This window comes from Pongo pygmaeus, chromosome 3 (assembly GCF_028885625.2).
Source record: "Pongo pygmaeus isolate AG05252 chromosome 3, NHGRI_mPonPyg2-v2.0_pri, whole genome shotgun sequence".
NCBI lineage: Eukaryota > Metazoa > Chordata > Mammalia > Primates > Hominidae > Pongo > Pongo pygmaeus.
In genome coordinates this window covers 36,939,068-36,966,062 of record NC_072376.2, presented here as the reverse complement: position 1 = coordinate 36,966,062, position 26,995 = coordinate 36,939,068, and the positions used below count along the sequence as shown (strand labels likewise).

General features: G+C 44.7%; 1 protein-coding gene across 2 annotated transcripts in view; it reads right to left on the bottom strand.

Annotated features, from left to right (window-relative positions):
• Nucleotides 1-5,263: 5,263 nt before the first annotated feature.
• C3H4orf19 (chromosome 3 C4orf19 homolog) overlaps nucleotides 5,264-26,995 on the bottom strand; it is a 150,491-nt gene continuing 128,759 nt past the window's right edge. Inside the window, exons 3-5 of one of the 2 annotated variants that reach the window (XM_063663593.1) lie at nucleotides 15,749-15,906; nucleotides 9,143-9,196; nucleotides 5,264-7,948 (exon numbers count right to left, since the gene is read on the bottom strand). In XM_063663593.1, coding sequence (XP_063519663.1) covers nucleotides 7,036-7,948; nucleotides 9,143-9,174 — 945 coding nt within the window. In that variant the 5' untranslated portion in view covers nucleotides 9,175-9,196; nucleotides 15,749-15,906 and the 3' untranslated portion in view covers nucleotides 5,264-7,035. The remainder of the gene's footprint in view (nucleotides 7,949-9,142; nucleotides 9,197-15,748; nucleotides 15,907-26,995) is intronic. The other variant, XM_054485617.2, reaches the window with a different exon arrangement.

Below are 26,995 nucleotides of genomic sequence, written 5' to 3'. Positions count from 1 at the left end.
TATATAAAATGATACATATAATATATAGTATATATTACATATCATTTTATATATATATAGGCTGGAGTGCACCGGCATGATCTCAACTCACTGCAACCTCTGCCTCTTGGGTTCAAGCAATTCTCCTGCCTCAGCCTCCCAAGCAGCTGGGATTACAGGCTAGCACCACCAGCCCCAGCTAATTTTTTTATTTTCAGTAGAGACAGGATTTCACCATGTTGGCCCGGCTGGTCTTGAACTCCTGACCTCAAGTGTTCCGCCTGCCTCGGCCTCCCAAAGTGCTGGGATTACAGGCGTGAGCCACGGCACCCGGCCCCTATAAATTTTAATTTAAAAACCACAACAATCCTTGATGGTTTGTCACCCGGCTTATGGCTGATACCATGAAAACCTTAGACCTTAGATCTTGTGTCTTTAGAAGCTGGTAATTTAAAGCTTTTGTTTCCTTTCTAAGCATCAACATCTAAGACAGAGAGAGCAGCATGTCGGCTGATCAGTAGAGGCTATGGACCTTCTGTGGCCTGTGAACTCTTCCTGATTTATGTAAATTCTGAGGTTTACCTTTCTCCATAGCTTTAGGAATATTTTGGAGAATGGAAAAGAATGAGTTGGACCTAGAAATGGAATTTTTTTTCTGGGATTTTAAGTTGGTAATTTATGTCAAGAGAAATTGCATTGTTGTGCTTGCAAAGCAGCCAGATTCTGACTAAACAAGTATTCTAATTAGCCTATTCCTCAAAGGCCTCACTCATTTTAGTTTGGAATGTGTAGTTTTGATTAGGGAGATAAGTAAAATTCTTTGCCTGCCTTTTGGTCTCTAGGTCATATTTTACCTTAGTTCTGTATTAACTATTCCAAAATGCTTAAAGGCAGTAAATACAGAAGTCTCCTAGGAACAAGGCTCAGAGGGCAGCACAGGTGAGGAGGAAGAGTTGCAGGTCAGTGGTGCTGACCGTATTTGCAAGTGGGCTTGTATTATAAGTGCGTGGTTCACACTCATGTGTATGCTCTATGTGCTTTCAAAAATATTGGCCTGGGCTGGGTGTGGTGACTCACGCCTGTAATCCCAGCACTTTTGGAGGTCAAGGTGGGCAGATCACCTGAGGTGGGGAGTTCGAGACCAGCCTGACCAACATGGCAAAACCCTGTCTCCAGTAAAAATACAGAATTAGCTGGGTGTGGTGGCGCATGCCTGTAATCCCAGCTACTCGGGAGGCTGAGGCAGGAGAATCGCTTGAACCCAGGAGGTGGAGGTTGCAGTGAGCCAAGATCGTGCCATTGCACTCCAGCCTGGGCAACAAGAGTGAAACTCCGTCTCAAAAAAAAAAAAAAAAAAAAAAATATATATATATATATATATAGGCCCAGTTTTGTCTATTTACAAAGAGCTTTTATATATACTAGTTCATTTGATCTTCTAAACCAGTGGTTTCCAAAGTAGGTTTCACATACCCCAGGGGTGTGAAAAAAAAATTAATGCTCTGATAGGTTGTTACTTCATCTTAGTATTACTAAATACTGTAAACCATATAACATATTAGAAGATGGTATGGTTGTAAAAGTGCTTATATTAAGGGTGTGTGCAGTACTTTTTACTGATAACTGGTGCAAGATAAAAAAAGGTGTGGCAATCCCTGCTGGAGTCTGAAGTGTTTCTCCAAGTACGGAGAATTACTTACATAAATGATGTAGATGCCAGGAGCCCACTCAAGACCTACTAAGTCTGAATTCCTAGAGGCAGGTCCAGAAATCTGCCTTTTAAACAAGCACACCACATGTCTCAGGGGCACACTGAAGTTTGAGAATGTGTGCTTTCAATTCTTAGAAATAGGAATGAACCCCATTTCACAGATGAGAAAAGTGAGGCTCAGAAACGTTAAGAAACAAAGTCAAAAGGTCACACAGCGCGCAAGAGGCACAGCCAGATTTCACCCCAGGTTTATTAGGATTAAAGAGGCACATGTGTGGGAAGTAGCAGGCACGTGCCACATGGGTAGGGCCTCTGATGACCTGGAGGTCATGACACATGGCTGCAGGTGTTACTGAAGAGTGAACCCTGGGTGCACCTTTTTTCCCCCATCACTAGGAGCCAAGAGAACAGTGAGATCTGGGTGTCATTACACAAATATACACTCTTTTTTTCCTTCTCCTCCAGGATTTTAAAGATTGAGTTCAAAATGACTAAAAAATGAGGTCGGCCGAGCTCCCCATTGCTTGGCCCCAAACATTGGTTTTCTTAAAGTTTTTGTCTCAATTTGGGATTACTGTCCTTAGGGTAACGTCGACTCATTCTAGAGACCAAACCTTCAGCAGCTGCCCAAATTCTACTCTGTCCACTTTTCCACAGACCACCACAAGCCTCATTATTCAAATAGAGCAGGGTAGTCTGAGAGTGAAGGGCCTGAATGATAAATACAATTCCTAACCTCTCAAATTCCTATGGATTTGTGCTCCCACATCCTTTATTACACCATGTATACCTTTATTACACCATGTCACAATCCAGCACAATCCTGGCTAGCTGCATGATATCTCCCCATCCAGACCAGGAAAAGATCACTAACTCCAGACTTCTTTTACATATTCTTTCAATCAACAAATGAGTATTGAGATCCCCCCTTGTGCCATACACTAACTTAGATCTCAGGCCAAAGGCATTTGTTTAGTACAGTCATTTCAGTTGAAAAAAATTGCTAATAGTTGACTCCAAGTGACTAAATGTGCAGGTAAGCATCATCTACGATCAACACATTGACTTGCATAAAATGTTTCTTAAAGTGGCTGGGAGTGCTTCAGAAGTTAGCAGACCACTTAGGTGTGGTTTGTATAACCTGATACATATGAGAAACTTACAAATTTAGTAAATCTATAAATGAACGACTTATTGTTCTATTAGTTAACCGGGAAAGGATTTACCATGAAAAACAGATGTCAGCTTGTCTGTGTTTGTCACCAACTCCAAAATAGAGGATTTAAAAATGCATGAGGTTTAATCTAGAGAAAAAAAATGAAACAAGACCAGAAAGCAATTAATTTCTACATTTTCATCATAAAGCCTGGTTGTGTGAAAAGCAGTGCCCTTGATGAAGAGTCAAGCCCAAGTCCAGGAAAGGAGGCTATATCCTCTGTTGCAGTAGTGACTGTGCTGTATCTGCTGCATGGTTGCACACAGATGACCAAACCAGGGAAGTCAGGAGATCTTTGCACTTGTACTTGCATGTGGTGTCTCATTCATTCTTTCTAAGGCCTCCTGCTTGGAGGTACGGATGGGAGAGGTAGGAAGAGAAGAGAATCAGAGAGACAGAGTGGGGCAGAGGGAGGAAAATGACGAATGGCCAGCACTAACTGAGCATGGACAGATGGGCATGTGCTATGTAAGAAACCTAAAATTCTCTTCATTTTTTTGGGTATCTGGTTTTTCCAGTTATAACTATTCATGACATCTGCTTTGGCAATGAGGGGAAAAAATTTAATTTCATATTTATATGACAGTTCATTTTCCCCCAGTAAAAAGTTAAATCTAACTTCTTAGCTCAAGAAACCTATGTGTAATAAATACATAAAATAATCTTAATTCAAAATCAGGATTTAACATGGTAAATATCCACGTGATACAATTGCCTAAGGTTCATGGAGAACTGTGAAGTCTGCCCCTAATCACAGTTAGTGCCTTCCAATCAGAGTGCATTGTGCTTTCATATTGTCCACAATGTTTGAAAAGGTTGGCTATTTTCAACATCACTTTTCTGACAAGAGGTGGCACTAGGCTACAGAAAGAAGACACTACACACATAAGCGTGCTCAGACAGCTCACTGTTAGACAACCTGGTAGATAAGGCTAAAAGCTGGAATTACTTTTCAACCTAAAGATTTTTTACTTTCCTCTCATTTCCTTTGGGGGATCTTGGATATTGGAGCAAAGATGAAAGGGGCCAGAATTACTTTTAAAGAACTCTTGAAAGTATTGGCCATCTGTCGACCTTTTTGAAGCAGTTATTCATAAAAGAGAATCTTTAAAACTAGAGAGCTGTCAGTTATAGTGAACTCTGCAGCTGTTCTAAGATGTAAAATTATATACATATATAAATGTGAAAGTGTGTGTCTGGGTAAGAGAAAGAGACTTGTCTGCCCTGATACCATACCCTACCCCTTCCTTGTCTGATTTTCTTCTTTTGTCAGATTTCGAGTTATCAATGGGAAGCTGGAGCAGTGGTAGCTGTCCAGTCCTCCTTCCCCTGGACCAAAGATGGAAGCCCCTTTGATGTCACTCTGAATGTACACACAATCTCCCAATCTTTTGAAACCAGCTGTATCCCAGGCTTTTGGGTTTTGAGACCTCCTGTGGCAGAGACTGTAAACTGACCGCCTCGAAACTCATTGTCCATTTCCCCTTCTTAGTAACTGCATTCTGAGCTTATGTGGCAAAGCAACACACACCACTAGCAAGACGATTTCCTAGTCTCTCTTGAAGCTAGATGTGGCCAAGTGACCAGATTTTGATCAAAGGGAGTAATGTGGAAGGGATGAATTATACTTCTGTGAGGTCCTTAATAGAGAGTGAGTGGGGTTTTTGGCCCTTTACTCTTTTTCCAACATGGAAGGCAAATATAATGACTGAAGCCACAGCAGCCATTTTGGACTACAAAGTGACCTTGAGAAGGAAACCAAAATGATTGAAGAAGCATGGGTCAGTGATATGTGGGTCATTGATACACGGGTCAGTGATACATTCTCTACCACCCTGTATCACTAACTCCAGACTTCTTTTACATAAGAGGTAAATAAGCCTCTATTTGTATAAAACACTCATCCCATACAACTGAACATAATCTCAACTGACACACTTAGGAAATTATTGAAGGAATAAGCATTCTGAAATATTAAGTATTTGGTGTACTAGATACAAAAGGAGACATACCTCTAGTGCAATTAACAATGCCAAGAGTTTATATTTTTAAGGGCTCTGAGTGACCCTGTATATAGAGGTCACTTGCGATGGCTTGTCATTACAATACCAAACGAACCCATATGCTCATTAAGCATTTGCAAGGGTGCCGTCCTTAAAGGTGCTGGAAGGCTCAGAAATCATGTTTTATACTAAATAATTACCAAAATCAAATAATGACATTATACATACTTCCTAGTTTTAGAGTTTTCAGTTGTGGGGATGTAAAAATGTTTGTTAAAGGAATTGTTTTCAACTAGTAAGACATCATTTTTGAGTGCCTACTGTGCCAAGCACTGTGCTAAACATTTACATCATCTCATTTAATCTTCACAAGCACATACAATTATTATTCTCACTTCACAGATGGGTAAAGAGAAGGGATACATAACTTGTCCAAGGTCACATGGCAAAGCTGGAAATCAAATGAAGTTCAGTCAGATTTCAATTCTGTGTTACAAAACACCAAACTAAAGCATCTTTCATGTTTATTTTTTTCTAGATAGTTTTGAGCATCCTTAATGCCTTTAAATCCTCCATTGAGTTACGTTAGAATGGTTGTCCTTGTTTCAATGAATTAGAAGGCTGAAATCCAGAGAGGGCTTGTTCATCTCTGAGGTAAGATCAGGACATTTAGTTATGGCATCAAGTTTGACAGAGGAAAGCCAAAGCCATGGCTCTGCAAACCAACTTGGTCCCTTCTTTGAGTATAATTTTGTAGTCTAGCTCTTTTTTTTTTTTTTCATAGAGATGGGGTCTCACTAAATTGCCCAGGTTGGTCTTGAATTCCTGGCCTTGGCAATCCTCTCACCTCAGCCTTCCAAAGTGCTCGGATTACAGACATGAGCCACTGTGCCTAGCTTAGCTCTTTTTTTTTTTTTTTGAGATGGAGTCTTGCACTGTCAACCAGGCTGGAGTGCAGTGGCACGATCTCAGCTCACTGCAACCTCCACCTCCCAGGTTCAAGCGATTCTCCTTGCCTCAGCCTCCCAAGTAGCTGGAATTACAGGCGCCCGCCACCATGCCCGGATAATTTTTTGTATTTTTAGTAGAGACAGGGTTTCACTATGTTGGCCAGGCTGATCTTGAACTCCTGACCTTGTGATCCACCCGCCTCGGCCTCCCAAAATGCTGGGATTACAGGCATGAGCCACCATGCTCGGCCATCTAGATTAGTTCTTTACATTGAAAGTAACATCCAGAGTCACTGATATCCTGAGAAAATTAGAACCACCTTTGAGTTAAGACTTCTAGAAAGACACATACGTTGTTATATTTTAATTGGAATCAGACATTTAATGGCATAAAAACATTGCGTATATGGCTTTGCTGTTCTGAAAGTCATGAACTTAAAATCCAAATATGATACAAGCAGTTTTAAGACTTATTTTGGCCAGCCTCCCCAATCCCAAAGGAGATTTAAAAGTAATAATGTAAAAAAGTTAAGGTCAAGGTGTTTTAAAATCACATCTCAGCTAATGACTAACCCTTTGTTTCCTGGGGACTTCTGCTCTACCGTGAAAACTGCTGAGCTTAACCGGCTGTTGAATCACTGGTTAGTTATTAGTTCCCTGGGTGATTGTCCCTGAAGTTAAGCCATTCTCTGGGGACACATGAGGCACTTTAATTGGGGTAGTTACTTTTTCCAGGTTGGGTACAATGTTTGGCTCTCAAAAGCAAGGTAAACAGTTTACAGTCAAAAGGAATGCTCTGTGATTGTGTGCCTTTGGGATCAAGGGTTGAGATCTTAGAGTATTCTCATAAACATCTGTACCAGGTGCTCAAAGATGTTTGAGGGTTGTCAAGCAAGCTGTTCGACTTCTGCATTTTCTGTGGATATGGGAACAATGACCCACTCAGATTTTTCTCCTAGTGTCCTGAATGACAGCTCATCTACACAGACTGAAACTCCAGATATGTGACAAGCAGCTTGGGACAGATGCTGACAATCAGAACAGATGCTGGATGTAAACAACTGGTAAGGCTGCACTGGTGCATGCTGGCAGAATCACCCGCTCTGCATCCAGGGAGCAAATGCGTCTGCATGCTCAGCATGACACCAGCTTACCTCCCTGTGCAAATCCCCTCCCCTAATCAGTCTCATCCAAATCTTCCCCTGCAGTAGCAGCTTCTAAAGCCGCAAGGGCCTCCGCCACCGCTGCATCCTCGTCCACAATCTCCCCATCCCCATCTCCATCGGAGCCATGGGTATCCTCCTGCCTGTTTCCTGAGTCAACCACAGGCATGGCATGGGCAGGACTCTTCTCATTAAAGCGGATACTTAGAACTTCTGTTTCCAAATCCTCATTCAATGAATCCCAGCTTCTCCTCACAGAGAAGGGCGTATTCAAACCATGCTCCCCCACTGTGGGCTGAATTCCCTCTAGGGATTCATCCTCAGCATGGTTCTTGAAAACACAGTCCTTTTCATTATGATCAACGTTGTCTCCAGCTGGGCCCCAATGCTGAAGGTAATCTGGGGCTGGTATCTGGAAGACATGGTCTTGTACTTCCAAGGCAAAACTTTCCACCTCAGAAGGAGCTCTGGAGTCTCCATTTCTCATGACTTGGGTCCCTTCTGAGGCCAGCAGCACACAGTCCTGTTTCCTGGTGCCCCCTCCTTCCATGAAGGGTTGAGTTGGGGGAACAGTATTTGTAGTACTGGCCCAGGAGCCCCTGTCATCCTGGGCAGGGCTGGAATTCCCAGTGGGCTGTGGAGTGGCAGCAGGGCCAATGCCGTTGACACCACAGGCATGGTGTTCCCCTCCAGTGTCCCCCTGTGGGAGCGGCCCTTGGTGAGGCCAGCAGGGCTCCCATGGATCAGCTGTCCTGCTGCTGCTCTCAGTCTTCTTTGAGCCCTGCCTCTGAGGGTCATTTTTCTGCACCAAGACTTCACTGCTCCATTTGCCTTTTAATTTATCAGTGTCGTCTTCATCTAGCTTGCAGCTGTTGACTTCATTGACATAGCCAGGAGAGGGCACTTGAACTGGATCAAAGAGATAGCTGCAGGGAAGACAATGAAAACCAGTCAGGTCTGCTCCATCATTAATGCTTTTTACCACAGGCCCTGCTTCTTTCTACGATTCCTGCTAATTTAATTTCTGTGATTACTTTTCAACCTAGATAAGTGTCTAAATCAAATAGATATAGTTGGTATAAAAATGTTTGGTGGCTCACGCCTGTAATCTCAGCAATTTGGGTGGCCAAGGCAGGTGGATCACTTGAGGTCAGGAGTTCGAGACCAGCCTAACTGACATGATGAAACCCCATCTTTACTAAAAATACAAAAATTAGCTGGGTGTGGTGGTGGGCACCTGTAATCCCAGCTACTCGGGAGGCTGAGATAGGAGAATCACTTGAACCTGGGAGGTGGAGGCTGCAGTGAGCTGAGATCACACTCCTGCACTCCAGCCTGGATGACAGAGTGAGACAGTCTTGAAAAAGAAAAACAAGGTTCTGCCAGAAATACTCTTAGGAAGAGAGCCAAAAGGAGGAAGGAGCGGTAAGGGGTGAAGTAAAATACAAAGTTGTTCATAGAATTTTAAAATAAAAAACAAATAAAACAAATGTCCACTAATAGGTCCATAAGGAGTACATCCTCTCAGTGGAATATTATGCAGTCACTAAAATGATAAATATGAAGTCTGTAGTCACAGGAATGATACTTATAATACATATTTTTTGAATAAAGCCAAACATCACATTATGATTACAGTGGAATAAAGCTTATTTATATATAGGTCTAGAATAGAACTACGATTAAAAAGACAGTGTATTTGTTAAGAAAGCAAGATCATCAGTTACTTTTTTTCCCTTTTTCTTCGTTAGAAGTTTATGTTCATGTTACTCACAATTTTCTGAAATGAAATGTGGACAAAATTAAAAGCACATATGTGATTGGGGTGATTTATTTTCAGCGATGCCATTTCAGGCATCCTCAGAAACCCAGACCAAATTCAGCCTCAGAAAATGATGGTGTTCCCAACATGCTTTGAGAAGTGAGCAAAAAAAGTTAAAAAAATCTAGGGCACATGTTCTTTTAAATGATATTATAACAGCTCCAAACTCTTAATGTGTTGGCAATGTTGATCATGCCCCAAGCTGGATAAATGCACTGAATACATGCATGATCTTTAAAAGTGACTCCACGCTCATCACAAATTCCTCCATTTAGAAGTAGTATTTCTGCAGCTTTACCTTTGTATTATTTTACAGCACCTGCACCCCATCTGGATTGTTTTCTGTTACCACCTGGAAAAGAAAGTGTAAAAGGTAGAGAACACAGTGAGTGATATATTAGTAGGAATTAAGTTTGCCTTTTTTTTCCCCCTAGAGACTCAAAATGTATTAATACAGTCACACATTTTGGCAAAAGGGTAACCACCACATGTGTCAGAGATGGTGCTGGTTACCAGGAACACCCCATTTCCATCACCGCTTCAGAGTTCTCAGACGTTCACTGACACTTGCCTCTGTGTCAGACCTTTCTCCCCACCCTGGGGTTATGTGTTTCATCTCCATTTTGCAGATGAGGAGAAGAAGGTGGAAGGATGCTAGACAGAGAAGGGACTTCTGCTTTTCTAATCTGTTACCTTCTACAGAGGACACAGGAACCTCACCAGGGCACAGCCCACTGCACGCAGCAGCAGGAGGGGGAGGAGATTCTGAGCGGACCCCTTGCCAGGGCATTTGCTCCTCAAGGGTTAAAGGATGCCGGAATAGGCTGGCGGATCTATTGTGGCCCCTGAGGAGCGTGATAGCCCGTCATCGCACAAGCTTCAACCACACTAAATTGATTCTGTGTTGCTTTTCCCACCGCTGGGCCAATCTCAGCTATGATTCGTGGACCTGTTCTTTTGCAGCTCAAAGACATGACCCCTTGGGCTTCCTGGCAGAAGGTGGACTCATTTCCCACCTGCCCACTGTTCCCTGACCCCTCCCCAAGCTGGGCTTTTCCCCATCGTTTCCTTTGGAACAAAATCTTCTCTTCATATAAGACTGACCATGTTGGTCTCTTCCTTCCTCAGAACATCCTAAAAATGAGTATGGAAGCATCTCTTAGATATTATTCATTTCTAATATCTACAGCCTTTATTTTTATTTATTATTATTTTTTTGAGACACAGTCTTACTCTGTCGCCCAGGCTGGAGTGCAGTGGTGCAATCTCGGCTCACTGCAACCTCCGCCTCCCAGGTTCAAGCGATTCTCCTGCCTCAGCCTCCCAAGTAGCTGGGTTTACAGGCACGTGCCACCACGCCCGGCTAATCTTTGTATTTTTAGTAGAGACAGGGTTTTGCCATGTTGGCCATGCTGGTCTCAAACTCCTGACCTCAAGTGATCTGCCTGCCTTGGCCTCCCAAAGGTCTGGGATTACAGGCATGAGCCACTGTGCTGGGCCTACAGCCTTTAAAAAGACAAGCCAAAAGAGAATCTGCATCCCCAGTCCCCCTGTCTCCACGAAGCACATGCACCAGAAAGAGAGATCATTCATTGCTGACTGTGTCTCTGTCTCCCATGTGTCCCTCCTTCCTTCTTTCAATCATAGATGAATTTCCAGGGATGCTGCTTCATAAGCTTTTGTCCACAGTGAACACGATTGGTGCTTTTCAAGAAGTATAGATTGGTTGCTCAGTTAAAAGGGACTAGATTTACATTAAAAAAATAAAATCTACAAATAACTCCCTACGGTAGGCTGAAAAATGGCCCCCCAAAATATCCACATCCTAATCCCTGGAACCTGCAAATAATACCTTATATGCCACCCCAGCCCCCAAATTAAAGGTATTTGCAGATGTGATTAAGTGTAGGATTTTGAGATGGTACAATTTGCCTAGTTTATCTGGGTGGACTGTAAATACAATCAAATAAATGCTTATGAGAGGGAGGTGGAGGGACATTTGATTAGAGACAGAAGAGGAAGAGGCAATGTGACCAAAAAGGCAGAGACTGGAGCAAGGAGATCACAAACCAAGAGCACTGGCAGCCCCCCAAACTGGAAGAGGCAAGGAACAGATTCACCCCTGGAGCCTCGGGAAAGAGTGTGGCCCCGGTGACACCTTGATCCCTGATACCCACCCCTGGATCAAGCCCACTGATACCAATTTCAGACTTCTGGTTTCTAGAACTGGGAGAGAATAAGCTTCCATTGTTTTTTTTGTTTGTTTTTTTGAGACAGAGTCTTACTCTGTTGCCCAGACTGGAGTGCAACGGCGTGATCTCGGCTCGCTGCAACCTCTGCCTCCCAGGTTCAAGTGATTCTCCTGCCTCAGCCTCCCGAGTAGCTGGGATTACAGGTGCCTGCCAACATGCCCAGCTAACTTTTATATTTTTAGTAGAGATGAGGCTTCACCATGCTGGCCAGGCTGGTCTCGAACTCCTGACCTCAGGTGATCCATCCACCTTGTCCTCTGAAAGTGCTGGGATTACAGGCGTGAGCCACCGTGCCCGGCCGCTTCCATTGTTTTAAACCCTTAAGTTTGTAGTAATTCGCTGAAGTAGCACAGAAAACAAGTAACATCCCCAAATCACTTCATGCTTGAGGACCAAACCCCTTGTCCTTCCGACTCTTCCTGGGAGGACTCATGGAATGTAGAAGAGTCCCTCGGGCCAGCCCTGCATCTCTTGCCACCCTTTCTTTCCTTACTGTGCTTCAGTTTTCTTCCTAGCATGTGTCACCACTGGACATTCTGTCATAGTTTTGTTTGTGACCCACCTTTTCCACCCTTCTTCAAGTCTAATCCTCAGCACTTAGGACAGCACCTGGTACACAGCAGGCAGTCAACAAATGTGGAATGAATGAATGATTTAACGGCTATAGATTAAAAATGAGAGGACTATCAGTGAACCTGTTGTGTGTCTGCAACCAATCAAGACATTGGTTGCTGTGTCGCCCAGGTGTTACGAGGGTGCCAGTCGTGTCGCCCAGGTGTTACGAGGGTGGACTCAGGAGACAGAAAACCCTGCTACTGTGGGACTTTGGGCCTCAGTCACTTGATCTGTAAATGGGGGTAATAATATTCCTACTATATAGTGTTGTTGGGGGTCATATGAGCAAACATTCATAATAAACATAGACCAGGGGTGTCCTACCCACCCCTGTTTGGATACAGCATATTAAAACACCCCCCCCCCGCCCCACCAATAGAAAAAGATGGAGGTCTATTATCCAAGAAAGATATAATCTAGTTGCCAGAACCTATGCATACAAACAAGAGTATTAACAATGTCAAGTAGGACTTGTTTCTGGAATAAGGGCTAAATGCTTTTCTATCAATTGTAACACCAACTGAAAGATAGAAAACCCCAAGTACAACAGTCCCATAGAGAGAAAAATCACTCTTGTCTATGGAACTGTGTGCATATGTGTAACATTGTACCTTTCAGAATACTCTTAAATTACCCCATTTCTAAAGCCCAGGATTTTGTCCCCAGCCTCTACTCTTCCTTTACTTTCCTTTTCTGCTGATAATTCATAGATGAGCTGGATAAATAGGACAGGTGAGAAGAAGCACATGCACCTCCTCCCCTCCCTCAACACCTCTCCTCTCCCCTCCCCTCCCTCAACACCTCTCCTCTCCCCTCCCTTCCCTCAACACCTCTTCTCTCCCCTCCCCTCCCTCAACACCTCTCCTCTTCCCCTCCCTTCCCTCAATACCTCTCCTCTCCCCTCCCTTCCCTCAATACCTCTCCTCTCCCCTCCCTTCCCTCAACATCTCTCCTCTCCCCTTCCCTCCCTCAACATCTCTCCTCTACCCTCCCCTCCCCTCCCTCAACACCTCTCCTCTCCCCTCCCTTCCCTCAACACCTCTTCTCTCCCCTCCCCTCCCTCAACACCTCTCCTCTTCCCCTCCCTTCCCTCAATACCTCTCCTCTCCCCTCCCTTCCCTCAATACCTCTCCTCTCCCTTCCCTTCCCTCAACATCTCTCCTCTCCCCTTCCCTCCCTCAACATCTCTCCTCTACCCTCCCCTCCCCTCCCTCAACACCTCTCCTCTCCCCTCCCCTCCCTCAACACCTCTCCTCTCCCCTCCCTTCCCTCAACACCACTCCTCACCCCTCCCCTCCCTCAACACCTCTCCTCTTCTCCTCCCTTCCCTCAATACCTCTCCTCTCCCCTCCCCTCCCTCAACACCTCTCCTCTTCCCCTCCCTTCCCTCAATACCTCTCCTCTCCCCTCCCTTCCCTCAACATCTCTCCTCTCCCCTCCCCTCCCTCAACACCTCTCCTCTCCCCTCCCCTCCCTCAACACCTCTCCTCTCCCCTCCCTTCCCTCAACACCTCTCCTCTCCCCTCCCCTCCCTCAACACCTCTCCTCTCCCCTCCCCTCCCTCGATACCTCTCCTCTCCCCTCCCCTCCCTCAACACCTCTCCTCTTCCCCTCCCTTCCCTCAACACCTCTCCTCTCCCCTCCCCTCCCTCAACACCTCTCCTCTCCCCTCCCTTCCCTCAACACCTCTCCTCTTCCTCTCCCTTCCCTCAACATCTCTCCTCTCCCCTCCCCTCCCTCAACACCTCTCCTCTCCCCTCCCCTCCCTCAACACCTCTCCTCTCCCCTCCCCTCCCTCAACACCTCTCCTCTCCCCTCCCCTCCCTCAACACCTCTCCTCTACCCTCCCCTCCCTCAACACCTCTCCTCTCCCCTCACCTCCCTCAACACCTCTCCTCTCCCCTCCCTTCCCTCAACACCTCTCCTCTCCCCTCCCCTCCCTCAACACCTCTCCTCTTCCCTCCCCTCCCTCAACACCTCTCCTCTACCCTCCCCTCCCTCAACACCTCTCCTCTACCTCTCTTCCCTCAACACCTCTCCTCTCCCCTCCCCTCCCTCAACACCTCTCCTCTCCCCTCCCTCAATACCTCTCCTCTCCCCTCCCCTCCCTCAACACCTCTCCTCTTCCCCTCCCTTCCCTCAACATCTCTCCTCTCCCCTCCCCTCCCTCAACACCTCTCCTCTTCCCCTCCCTTCCCTCAACATCTCTCCTCTCCCCTCCCCTCCCTCAACACCTCTCCTCTACCCTCTCCTCCCTCAACACCTCTCCTCTCCCCTCCCCTCCCTCAACACCTCTCCTCTCCCCTCCCCTCCCTCAACACCTCTCCTCTCCCCTCCCTTCCCTCAACACCTCTCCTCTACCCTCCCCTCCCTCAACACCTCTCCTCTCCCCTCCCCTCCCTCAACACCTCTCCTCTCCCTTCCCTTCCCTCAACATCTCTCCTCTCCCCTCCCCTCCTTCAACACCTCTCCTCTCCCCTCCCCTCCCTCAACACCTCTCCTCTCCCCTCCCTTCCCTCAACACCTCTCCTCTCCCCTCCCCTCCCTCAACACCTCTCCTCTTCCCTCCCCTCCCTCAACACCTCTCCTCTACCCTCCCCTCCCTCAACACCTCTCCTCTACCCTCTCTTCCCTCAACACCTCTCCTCTCCCCTCCCCTCCCTCAACACCTCTCCTCTCCCCTCCCTCAATACCTCTCCTCTCCCCTCCCCTCCCTCAACACCTCTCCTCTTCCCCTCCCTTCCCTCAACATCTCTCCTCTCCCCTCCCCTCCCTCAACACCTCTCCTCTTCCCCTCCCTTCCCTCAACATCTCTCCTCTCACCTCCCCTCCCTCAACACCTCTCCTCTACCCTCCCCTCCCTCAACACCTCTCCTCTCCCCTCCCCTCCCTCAACACCTCTCCTCTCCCCTCCCCTCCCTCAACACCTCTCCTCTCCCCTCCCTTCCCTCAACACCTCTCCTCTACCCTCCCCTCCCTCAATACCTCTCCTCTCCCCTCCCCTCCCTCAACACCTCTCCTCTCCCTTCCCTTCCCTCAACATCTCTCCTCTCCCCTCCCCTCCTTCAACACCTCTCCTCTCCCCTCCCCTCCCTCAACACCTCTCCTCTTCCCCTCCCTTCCCTCAACACCTCTCCTCTCCCCTCCCCTCCCTCAACACCTCTCCTCTTCCCCTCCCTTCCCTCAACACCTCTCCTCTCCCCTCCCCTCCCTCAACACCTCTCCTCTTCCCTCCCCTCCCTCAACACCTCTCCTCCCCCCTCCTGACCCTCTCCCTCCACAATTCGCTCCGAAATCCTGACCATTTTCATGCCTGCAATACTTTGTTTATCCCGGACTCTTTAAAAGCAAACAAACCAACAAACAACAACAACTAGTCAGGAGGATAGGTAGTAAAAAAAAAAAAAAAAAAAAAAAAACAAGTCAAAGAAAAGGAGAAAAGAGCTTAGAAGTGTTTGAGAAACAAGGAAGGCAGACTGGATTGTAATAATGTAACTGAAGCAATCATAAAACATTACTCATTGAAACATCTCAAGTCAACTTTATGATGGTGAATTCAAGAGGTGTACAGGGGAAGGCGAAAGAAAGGAGGAAAGAAAAGAGGGAGGAAAGACGAAGGAAGGCAAGAAGGTGAGGAAAAGCAGGCAGGCACATCCAGAGTGACACCTTGCACTCCCAGCTCCTCAGAGGCTGACCAAGATTGACCCTGGGGCACCCTCCATCCCCGCCTTCTGCTGCTATAGCCAAGACCACAGGAGCAGCCTGCACCGAATGAAGTGACTGCTGAGATTTAACAGCCGCACTTGAAAACTGCCCCTTCCTTGCTTCTGAAGGAAATATACATCATTTGCGTCTTTTAGGCTCCCCTCCTTCCCCAGGAAAACCACAGGATCTATACTGTTCCTCCAAGCTGTGCAATTAAAAAGGATGTTGTGGTGGTTTTCCTCTTTCAGAATCAGGTTTCCAGTTTGGGTCCTCCCCCGCTTGCCTCCCATTAGGGCACACCACATGGGTTTCCTATAGACCTGGTCCCATACCTGGTCATGCTTCTGCGCCTCTCCGGAGCTTGGCGGGGAGAGCCTCTTCCTGGTTAGAGGTTGTGTCCTCTCTCACCTCGCCCTGCGTTTTCCTTCCCCAGCAACATTCCTTCTCTAGATCAGACGGACAGGCTCTAATGTCCAAGGTTGTGTGACTGCTGACGAAAAGGGTGGGGACTAATGTACTCACACCCAACCCCTGCTTGCCTGTGTCTACAATTATTCTTCCTTATATGATGTGTCATATCAAATTTAATTCATTTCTTTTTGCATATGTCACTCCCACTTCTACATCTTGCATTTAGCAAGGACTTCTCCCAAGCCCAGGGGCAACAAGGAGATACTCCGGGTCTAGCATGTGACACACAGCAATGAAAAAAATATGCTCTTTTGACGTAAGATTGGGTTCAAAATGAGCAGTCTGTCAGCTTTGTTCCTTGCCTCCCTTTTGGCAACAGCTAGCTTAAAGGTAGGAATTCAGTTGTTGGTACCCTTTATTACAGAGCAAAATCAAAATTTGCTTCCTCTTTGGAGTATGAAAAAGCAACAGGCAACAAAGGGAAAATCCTTCACAACTACTGCTTAGTTTACACAGGGGAAAAACAAACACCATTAGGATGGCTGTGTCCACCCAATGCTGCTGCCGCCTGCTCCTGCAGCCCTGTGTTGGAGGCTGACTCTGCTTTGTGTTTAAACAAGGCCAGGCTATCACGAGGTCAGGAGATCGAGACCATCCTGGCTAATACGGTGAAACCCCGTCTCCACTAAAAATACAAAAAAATTAGCCGGGCGTGGTGGCGGGCACCTGTAGTCCCAGCTACTTGGGAGGCTGAGGCAGGAGAATGGCGTGAACCTGGGAGGCGGAGCTTGCAGTGAGCCGAGATTGCGCCACTGCACTCCAGCCCGGGCGACAGAGCAAGACTCCGTCTCAAAAAAAAAAAAAAAAAAAAAAAAATACAAACAATAAAAAAAGAAGGCCATGCTAATGCTATGTCAGTCATTGGTGAAGCCTCCTTGCTGGGAGGGTAGCAATGGAGGTGGGGGAAGGGCGGAGTCCAGGGAAGCCCGGGGTTTTCCAACCAGGCAGAGAAATTAACCGAGTATTCATTAGGAAGTCAAGGGCATATAGGAAAAGACTCAACCCATCTGGAAGCTGCCTTTAAATAGTGATAGCTTTGAAGAATGACAAGGACATTTTAAAAGGACAGAGGAATCCACTTGTAGAAGTTTTACTGGCCAAACATGGAACAACTGGAGTATTAAAATAATTACTAATCTACATCATTTGTAGCCAATTGAACAAAACAAGGACTTATGAGTCCACACTAAGATACATAAAGGGAAAGGGAACACTCTACCTTACAAATAGGAAACCAGCTAATAAACATACAAGAAATACTGGAACTAGAAAAATCACCATTTGATAGCCATCATAATAATAATTGATGTCAGTAAGAAGTATCAATGGACGGTAGGACTAGTGGGTGAAATTTTGAGGAGGACAGGATATTGAGTCTTAAAGTAGCTCCCACCCCTATGATTAGGGACAAAATAGTATCCTTACATTGGAGAAACCTAGCATACAGCACCTTAACCAAGTAATCAAAGGTAATAGTGCCATAATGAGACTAATCAATGGCACGTGGCTCCTGATAGGATGCGCTGAGAACTTAGCCTCACTTCTGTGATTTCCTGACAAAAGAGCATATTCTGAGTTGAAACACGAGGGATATTCTGCAAAGCAACTGGCCTGTACTCTTAAAATGATGTAATGTTATGAAAAAGCAAAGACAGAAGGATGCTTCCAAATTCAAGGAGATTTAAGAGACATGACAACCAAGGCACTGCATGTCCTTCTTGCTAAAAGATCGCTATTGACATAATTGGTAAAATCTGAATAAGGTCTGTAGCTTAAGTAATGGTATTAAGTTGACATGAATTACCTGCTTTTGAACATTGTACTGGGGTTATATAAGAGAATGCTCTTGGGGAAGGGCAGAACAAGAAGGCCAGATAGACGCCTCCACTGATGTTCACTTCGTTGCCCCACAGGAACACCAAATTTAACAACTATCATCTACACAAACAAGCACCTTTATAAGAACCAAAAATCAGGTACACAATCAGTGTACCTGGTTTTAACTTCATATTGCTGAAAGAGGCACTAAAGAGGGTAGGAAAGACAATCTTGAACTGCCGATGCCCATTCCTTGGCAGTGGCTGCATGTCGTGGAGAGAGCATCTGTGTGTTTGCGGGAGGGAGAGTACAGTGATTTGGGGACTTTGCATTTGAACTCAGTGCTGCCCTATCAGAGCAGAAGGCAAAACCAGGCTGAAATCAGCTAAGCCATGACCCCCCAGCCTACCCACACACAGAGGGAGCATTTGGACCAGATCTAGCCAGAGGGAAATTATATATTCCAGTTGTTGGAACTTGAGTTTTGGCAAGCCTTACCACCATGGACTAAAGTGCTCTGCAATCCTAATAAACTTGAAGGGTAGTCTAGGCCACAAGAACTATGGTTCCTAGGCAAGACATCAGTGCTGTGCTGGGGCCAGAGCCAGTGGACCTGGGGGGCACCTGATCTACTGAGACACCAGAGTGGCTAAGGGAGAACCTGTGTCACGTGTCCCAAAAACCCAGGCAGCACAGCTCACAGCAATGAAAGTGACCCCTTCCTTGTGCTTGAGGAAAAGAGAGGGAAGAGTAAAGAGGACTTTGTCTTACACCATAGGATACCAGCTCAGCCACATTAGGATAGGGCACCAGGCAGAGTCATGAGGCCCCCATTCCAGGCCCCAGCTCCTAGATGACATTTATAGACACACCCTGGGCCAGAAGGGACTGCACTTCCTTGAAAGGAAGGACCAAGTCCTGGCAAGACCCATCACCTGCTGAGTAGAGAGCCCTTGGGCCCTGAATAACCAGCAGGAATACCTAGGTAGTACGCTGTGGGCCTTGGGTGAGACTCTGAGATGTGCTGGTTTCAGGTGAGACCCAGCACATTCCTAGCTGTGGTGGCTATGGGGAGAGACTACTTCTACTTGAGAAAAGCAGAGGGAAGAGTAAAGTGGACTTTGTCTTGCACTTTAGGTACCAGCTCAGCCACAGTGGGGTAGAGCACCAAGCGAGCTCTTGGAGTCCCTAATTCAAGGCCTTGGCTCTTGGATGGCATTTCTGGATTTGCACTTGACCACAGGCGAGTCCACTGCCCTGAAGGATGTGTCCTAGGCCTGGCAGAACTTACTGCAAACTGTCTGAGGAGCCCTTGGGCCTTAAGTGAACATCGGCAGTAACCTGGCAATACTCTCTGTGGGCCTGTGGTAGTAATGGCCATAGGGAGAGGATCCTTTGCCTGGGAAAAGGGGAGGGAAGAATGGAAACGGCCTTGTCTTATGGTTTGAGTGACAGCTCAGCCCCAGTAGAATAGAGCACCAGGTAGATCTCTAAGGATTTTGACTTCAGTCCCTAGCTCCCACCTAGGGCCTGGGGTATCTTGTTGCCCTGAAGGGAAGGACACAAGCCTGGCTGGCTTTGCCACCTGTTGATTGTAGAGCCTTAGGGCCTTGAGCAAACATAGGAGCTAGCTAGATAGTTGTTACAGAGGGCCTTGAGTAAGATCCAGTGCTGTGCTGGCTTCAGGTCTGACCTGAATATCCCTGATGAGTGTCAATGCAAAAATCCTAAATAAAATACTAGTAAACCAAATTCAACAACACATTAAAAAAATAATTCATTATAACCAAGCTGACCAAGTGGGATTTATCCCAGGGATGGAAGGATGGTTCAGCATATGCAAATCAATGTGATACATCATATCAACAGAATGAAGACCAAAAACCATATGATCGTTTCAACTGATGCTGAAAAGGCATTTGATAAAGTTCAACATCCCTTCATAAAAACCCTAAAAACACTGGGTATAGTAGGGAACATACCTCAACATAATAAAAGCCATATATGACAGATCCACAGCTAGTATCATACTGAATGGGGAAAAACTGAAAGCCTTTTCTCTAAATCTAGAACATGATAAGGATGCCCACTTTCATCACAGTTATCCAACATAGTACTAGAAGTCCTAGCTAGAGCAATCAGACAACATAAAGAAATAAGGAGTATGCAAATTGGAAAGGAAGAACTCAAATTACCTTTGTCTGCTGATGATACAACCTTATATTTGGGAAAATCTAAAGACTCCACCAAAGAACTATTAGAACAGATAAGCAAATTAAGTAAAGTCACAGGATACAAAATCAACATACAAAAACCTGTAGCATTTCTATATGCCAAGAGCGAACAATCCAAAATAGAAATCAAGAAAGAAATCACATTTCTAATAGATACAAATAAAATTAAATACCTAGGAATTAACCAAAAAAGTGAAAGATCTCTACTATGAAGACTATAAAACTTTGGTGAAAGAAATTGAAAAGGACACAAAAATTAGAAAGATATTCCATGATTATGGATTGGAAGAATCAATATTGTTAAAATGTCCATACTACCCAATGCAATCTGTAGATCCCATGCAATCTCTATCAACATTTCTTCACAGAAATAGAAAAAACAATTCTAAAATGTATGTGGAACCACAAAAGACTCAGACTAGCCAAAGCCATCCTGAGCGAAAAAAACAAAATGGAGGAATCACATTACCTGACTTTAAATTACACTACAGAGATATAGTAATTGGTACAGCATGGTTTTGGCATAAAAACATAGACATATAGACCAATAGAAGAGAGAACTCAGAAACAAATCAATACACTTATAGTGATCTCATTTTCAACAAAGGAACCAAGAACATACACTGGGGAAAGGATGGTTTCCTCAGTAAATGGTGCTGGGGAAACTAGATATTCATATGCAGAAGAATGAAACTGGATCCCTCTTTCTTGTTGTATATAAAAATCAAATCAAAATGGATTAAAGACATAAATCTAAGACCTCACACTATGAAACTACTACAAGAAGACAAGGGAAAATCTCCAGGACATTGGACTGATTAAAGATTTATTGAGTAATACCCAAGAAACAAAGGCACCCAAAGCAACAATGGACAACAAAGATCACATCAAGTTAAAAAGCTTCTCCACAGCAAAGAAAACAATCAACAGAGTGAAGAGACAACCCACTGAATGGGAGAGAACATGTGCAAACTATCCATCTGACAAGAGATTAATAACCAAAATATGTAAGGAGCTTAAACAACTCTACAGGAAAAAAATCTAAGAATCCAGTTAAGCCGGGAGCCAAGATGCCCAAATAGGAACAGCTCCGGTCTACAGCTCACAGCATGAGTGATGCAGAAGACGGGTGATTTCTGCATTTCCATCTGAGGTGCCCGGTTCATCTCACTAGGGAGTGCCAGACAGTGGGCGCAGGACAGTGGGTGCAGCACACCGTGACCGAGCCGAAGCAGGGCGAGGCATTGCCTCACTCGGGAAGCACAAGGGGTCAGGTAGTTCCCTTTCCTAGTCAAAGAAAGGGGTGACAGACGGCACCTGGAAAATCGGGTCACTCCACCCTAATACTGCACTTTTCCCATGGGCTTAAAAAAACGGCGCACCAGGAGATTATATCCTGCACCTGGCTCGGAGGGTCCTATGCCCACAGAGTCTCGCTGATTGCTAGCACAGCAGTCTGAGATCAAACTGCAAGGCGGCAGCAAGGCTGGCGGGGGCGGGGGGGGGCGCCCGCCATTGCCCAGGCTTGCTTAGGTAAACAAAGCAGTGGGAAGCTCGAACTGGGTGGAGCCCACCACAGCTCAAGGAGGCCTGCCTGCCTCTGTAGGCTCCACCTCTGGGGGCAGGGCACAGACAAACAAAAAGACAGCAGTAACCTCTGCAGACTTAAATGTCCCTGTCTGACAGCTTTGAAGAGAGCAGTGGTTCTCCCAGCATGCAGCTGGAGATCTGAGAATGGGCAGACTGCCTCAAGTGGGTCCCTGACCCTGACCCCTGAGCAGCCTAACTGGGAGGCACCCCCCAGTAGGGGCAGACTGACACCTCACATGGCCAGGTACTCCTCTGAGACAAAACTTCCAGAAGAACGATCAGACAGCAGCATTCGTGGTTCACGAAAATCTGCTGTTCTGCAGCCACCGCTGCTGGTACCCAGGCAAACAGGGTCTGGAGTGGACCTCTAGCAAACTCCAACAGACCTGCAGCTGAGGGTCCTGTCTGTTAGAAGGAAAACTAACAAACAGAAAGGACATCCACTCCAAAAATCCATCTGTACATCACCATCATCAAAGACCAAAAGTAGATAAAACCACAAAGATGGGGGAAAAACAGAGCAGAAAAACTGGAAACTCTAAAAAGCAGAGCACCTCTCCTCCTCCAAAGGAATGCAGCTCCTCACCAGCAATGGAACAAAGCTGGACAGAGAATGACTTTGACGAGTTGCGAGAAGAAGGCTTCAGACGATCAAACTACTCCGAGCTACAGGAGGAAATTCAAACCAAAGGCAAAGAAGTTGAAAACTTCGAAAAAAATTTAGATGAATGTATAACTAGAATAACCAATACAGAGAAGTGCTTAAAGGAGCTGATGGAGCTGAAAGCCAAGGCTCGAGAACTACGTGAAGAATGCAGAAGCCTCAGGAGCCGATGCGATGAACTGGAAGAAAGGGTATCAGCGATGGAAGATGAAATGAATGAAATGAAGCGAGAAGGGAAGTTTAGAGAAAAAAGAATAAAAAGAAACAAACAAAGCCTTCAAGAAATATGGGACTATGTGAAAAGACCAAATCTATGTCGGATTGGTGTACCTGAAAGTGACGGGGAGAATGGAACCAAGTTGGAAAACACTCTGCAGGATATTATCCAGGAGAACTTCCCCAATCTAGCAAGGCAGGCCAACATTCAGATTCAGGAAATACAGAGAACGCCACAAAGATACTCCTCAAGAAGAGCAACTCCAAGACACATAATTGTCAGATTCACCAAAGTTGAAATGAAGGAAAAAATGTTAAGGGCAGCCAGAGAGAAAGGTCGGGTTACCCACAAAGGGAAGCCCATCATACTAACAGCGGATCTCTCCGCAGAAACTCTACAAGCCAGAAGAGAGTGGGGGCCAATATTCAACATTCTTAAAGAAAAGAATTTTCAACCCAGAATTTCATATCCAGCCAAACTAAGCTTCATAAGTGAAGGAGAAATAAAATACTTTACAGACAAGCAAATGCTGAGAGATTCTGTCACCACCAGGCCTGCCCTAAAAGAACTCCTGAAGGAAGCACTAAACATGGAAAGGAACAACTAGTACCAGCCACTGCAAAATCATGCCAAATTGTAAAGACTATCAAGGCTAGGAAGAAACTGCATCAACTAATGAGCAAAATAACCAGCTAACATCATACTCACAGGTTCAAATTCACACATAACAATAGTAACTTTAAATGTAAAAGGACTAAATGCTCCAATTAAAAGACACAGACTGGCAAATTGGATAAAGACTCAAGACCCATCAGTGTGCTGTATTCAGGAAACCCATCTCACGTGCAGAGACACACATAGGCTCAAAATAAAAGGATGGAGGAAGATCTACCAAGCAAATGGAAAACAAAAAAAGGCAGGGGTTGCAATCCTAGTCTCTGATAAAACAGACTTTAAACCAACAAAGATCAAAAGAGACAAAGAAGGCCATTACATAATGGTAAAGGGATCAATTCAACAAGAAGAGCTAACTATCCTAAATATATATGCACCCAATACAGGAGCACGCAGATTCATAAAGCAAGTCCTGAGTGACCTACAAAGAGACTTAGACTCCCACGCAATAATAATGGGAGACTTTAACACCCCACTGTCAACATTAGACAGATCAACGAGACAGAAAGTTAACAAGGATGCGCAGGAATTGAACTCAGCTCTGTACCAAGCGGACCTAATAGACATCTACAGAACTCTGCACCCCAAATCAACAGAATATACATTTTTTTCAGCACCACACCAAACCTATTCCAAAATTGACCACATAGTTGGAAGTAAAGCTATCCTCAGCAAATGTAAAAGATCAGAAATTATAACAAGCTGTCTCTCAGACCACAGTGCAATCAAACTAGAACTCAGGATTAAGAAACTCACTCAAAACTGCTCAACTACATGGAAACTGAACAACCTGCTCCTGAATGACTACTGGGTACATAACGAAATGAAGGCAGAAATAAAGATGTTCTTTCAAACCAATGAGAACAAAGACACAACATACCAGAATCTCTGGGACATTCAAAGCAGTGTGTAGAGGGAAATTTATAGCACTAAATGCCCACAAGAGAAAGCAGGAAAGATCCAAAATTGACACCCTAACATCACAATTAAAAGAACTAGAAAAGAAAGAGCAAACACATTCAAAAGCTAGCAGAAGGCAAGAAATAACTAAAATCAGAGCAGAACTGAAGGAAACAGAGACACAAAAAACCCTTCAAAAAATTAATGAATCCAGGAGCTGGTTTTTTGAAAGGTTCAACAAAACTGATAGACCGCTAGCAAGACTAATAAAGAAGAAAAGAGAGAAGAATCAAATAGATGCAATAAAAAATGATAAAGGAGGTATCACCACCGATCCCACAGAAATACAAACTACCATCAGAGAATATTACAAACAGCTCTACGCAAATAAACTAGAAAATCTAGAAGAAATGGATAAATTCCTCAACACATACACCCTCCCAAGACTAAACCAGGAAGAAGTTGAATCTCTGAATAGACCAATAACAGGCTCTGAAATTGTGGCAATAATCAATAGCTTACCAACCAAAAAGAGTCCAGGACCAGATGGATTCACAGCGAATTCTACCAGAGGTACAAGGAGGAATTGGTACCATTCCTTCTGAAATGATTCCAGTCAATAGAAAAAGAGGGAATCCTCCCTAACTCATTTTATGAGGCCAGCATCATCCTGATACCAAAGCTGGGCAGAGACACAACCAAAAAAGAGAATTTTAGACCAATATCCTTGATGAACATTGATTCAAAAATCCTCAATAAAATACTGGCAAACCGAATCCAGCAGCACATCAAAAAGCTTATCCACCATGATCAAGTGGTCTTCATCCCTGGGATGCAAGGCTGGTTCAATATATGCAAATCAATAAATGTAATCCAGTATATAAACAGAACCAAAGACAAAAACCACATGATTATCTCAATAGATGCAGAAAAGGCCTTTGACAAAATTCAACAACGCTTCATGCTAAAAACTCTCAATAAATTAGGTATTGATGGGACGTATCTCAAAATAATAAGAGCTATCTATGACAAACCCACAGCCAATATCATACTGAATGGGCAAAAACTGGAAGCATTCCCTTTGAAAACTGGCACAAGACAGGGATGCCCTCTCTCACCACTCCTATTCAACATAGTGTTGGAAGTTCTGGCCAGGGCAATTAGGCAGGAGAAGGAAATAAAGGGTATTCAATTAGGAGAAAAGGAAGTCAAATTGTCCCTGTTTGCAGATGACATGATTGTATATCTAGAAAACCCCATTGTCTCAGCCCAAAATCTCAAGCTGATAAGCAACTTCAGCAAAGTCTCAGGATACAAAATCAATGTACAAAAATCACAAGCATTCTTATACACCAATAGCAGACAAACAGAGAGCCAAATCATGAGTGAACTCCCATTCACAATTGCTTCAAAGAGAATAAAATACCTAGGAATCCAACTTACAAAGGACGTGAAGGACCTCTTCAAGGAGAACTACAAACCACTGCTCAATGAAATAAAAGAGGATACAAACAAATGGAAGAACATTCCATGCTCATGGGTAGGAAGAATCAATATCGTGAAAATGGCCATACTGCCCAAGGCAGTTTATAGATTCAATGCCATTCCCATCAAGCTACCAATAACTTTCTTCACAGAATTGGAAAAAACTACTTTAAAGTTCATATGGAACCAAGAAAGAGCCCGCATCACCAAGTCAATCCTAAGCCAAAAGAACAAAGCTGGAGGCATCACGCTACCTGACTTCAAACTATACTACAAGGCTACAGTAACCAAAACAGCATGGTACTGGTACCAAAACAGAGATATAGATCAATGGAACAGAATAGAGCCCTCAGAAATAATGCCACATATCTACAACTATCTGATCTTTGACAAACCTGACAAAAACAAGCAATGGGGAAAGGATTCCCTATTTAATAAACAGTGCTGGGAAAACTGGCTAGCCATATGCAGAAAGCTGAAACTGGATCCCTTCCTTACACCTTATACAAAAATTAATTCAAGATGGATTAAAGACTTAAACGTTAGACCTAAAACCATAAAAAGCCTAGAAGAAAACCTAGGCATTACCATTCAGGAAATAGGCATGGGCAAGGACTTCATGTCTAAAACACCAAACGCAATGGCAACAAAAGCCAAAATTGACAAATAGGATCTAATGAAACTAAAGAGCTTCTGCACAGCAAAAGAAACTACCATCAGAGTGAACAGGCAACCTACAAAATGGGAGAAAATTTTCGCAACCTACTCATCTGACAAAGGGCTAATATCCAGAATCTACAATGAACTCAAACAAATTTACAAGAAAAAAACAAACAACCCCATCAAAAAGTGGGCAAAGGACATGAACAGACACTTCTCAAAAGAAGACATTTATGCAGCCAAAAAACACATGAAAAAATGCTCATCATGACTGGACATCAGAGAAATGCAAATCAAAACCACAATGAGATACCATCTCACACCAGTTAGAATGGCAATCATTAAAAAGTCAGGAAACAACAGGTGCTGGAGAGGATGTGGAGAAATAGGAACACTTTTACACTGTTGGTGGGACTGTAAACTAGTTCAACCATTGTGGAAGTCAGTGTGGTGATTCCTCAGGGATCTAGAACTAGAAATACCATTTGACCCAGCCATCCCATTATTGGGTATATACCCAAAGGACTATAAATCATGCTGCTATAAAGACACATGCACACGTATGTTTATTGCGGCACTATTCACAATAGCAAAGACTTGGAACCAACCCAAAAGTCCAACAATGATAGACTGGATGAAGAAAATGTGGCACATATACACCATGGAATACTATGCAGCCATAAAAAATGATGAGTTCATGTCCTTTGTAGGGACATGGATGAAATTGGAAATCATCATTCTCAGTAAACTATCACAAGCACAAAAAACCAAACACTGCATATTCTCACTCATAGGTGGGAATTGAACAATGAGAACACATGGACACAGGAAGGGGAACATCACACTCTGGGGACTGTTGTGGGGT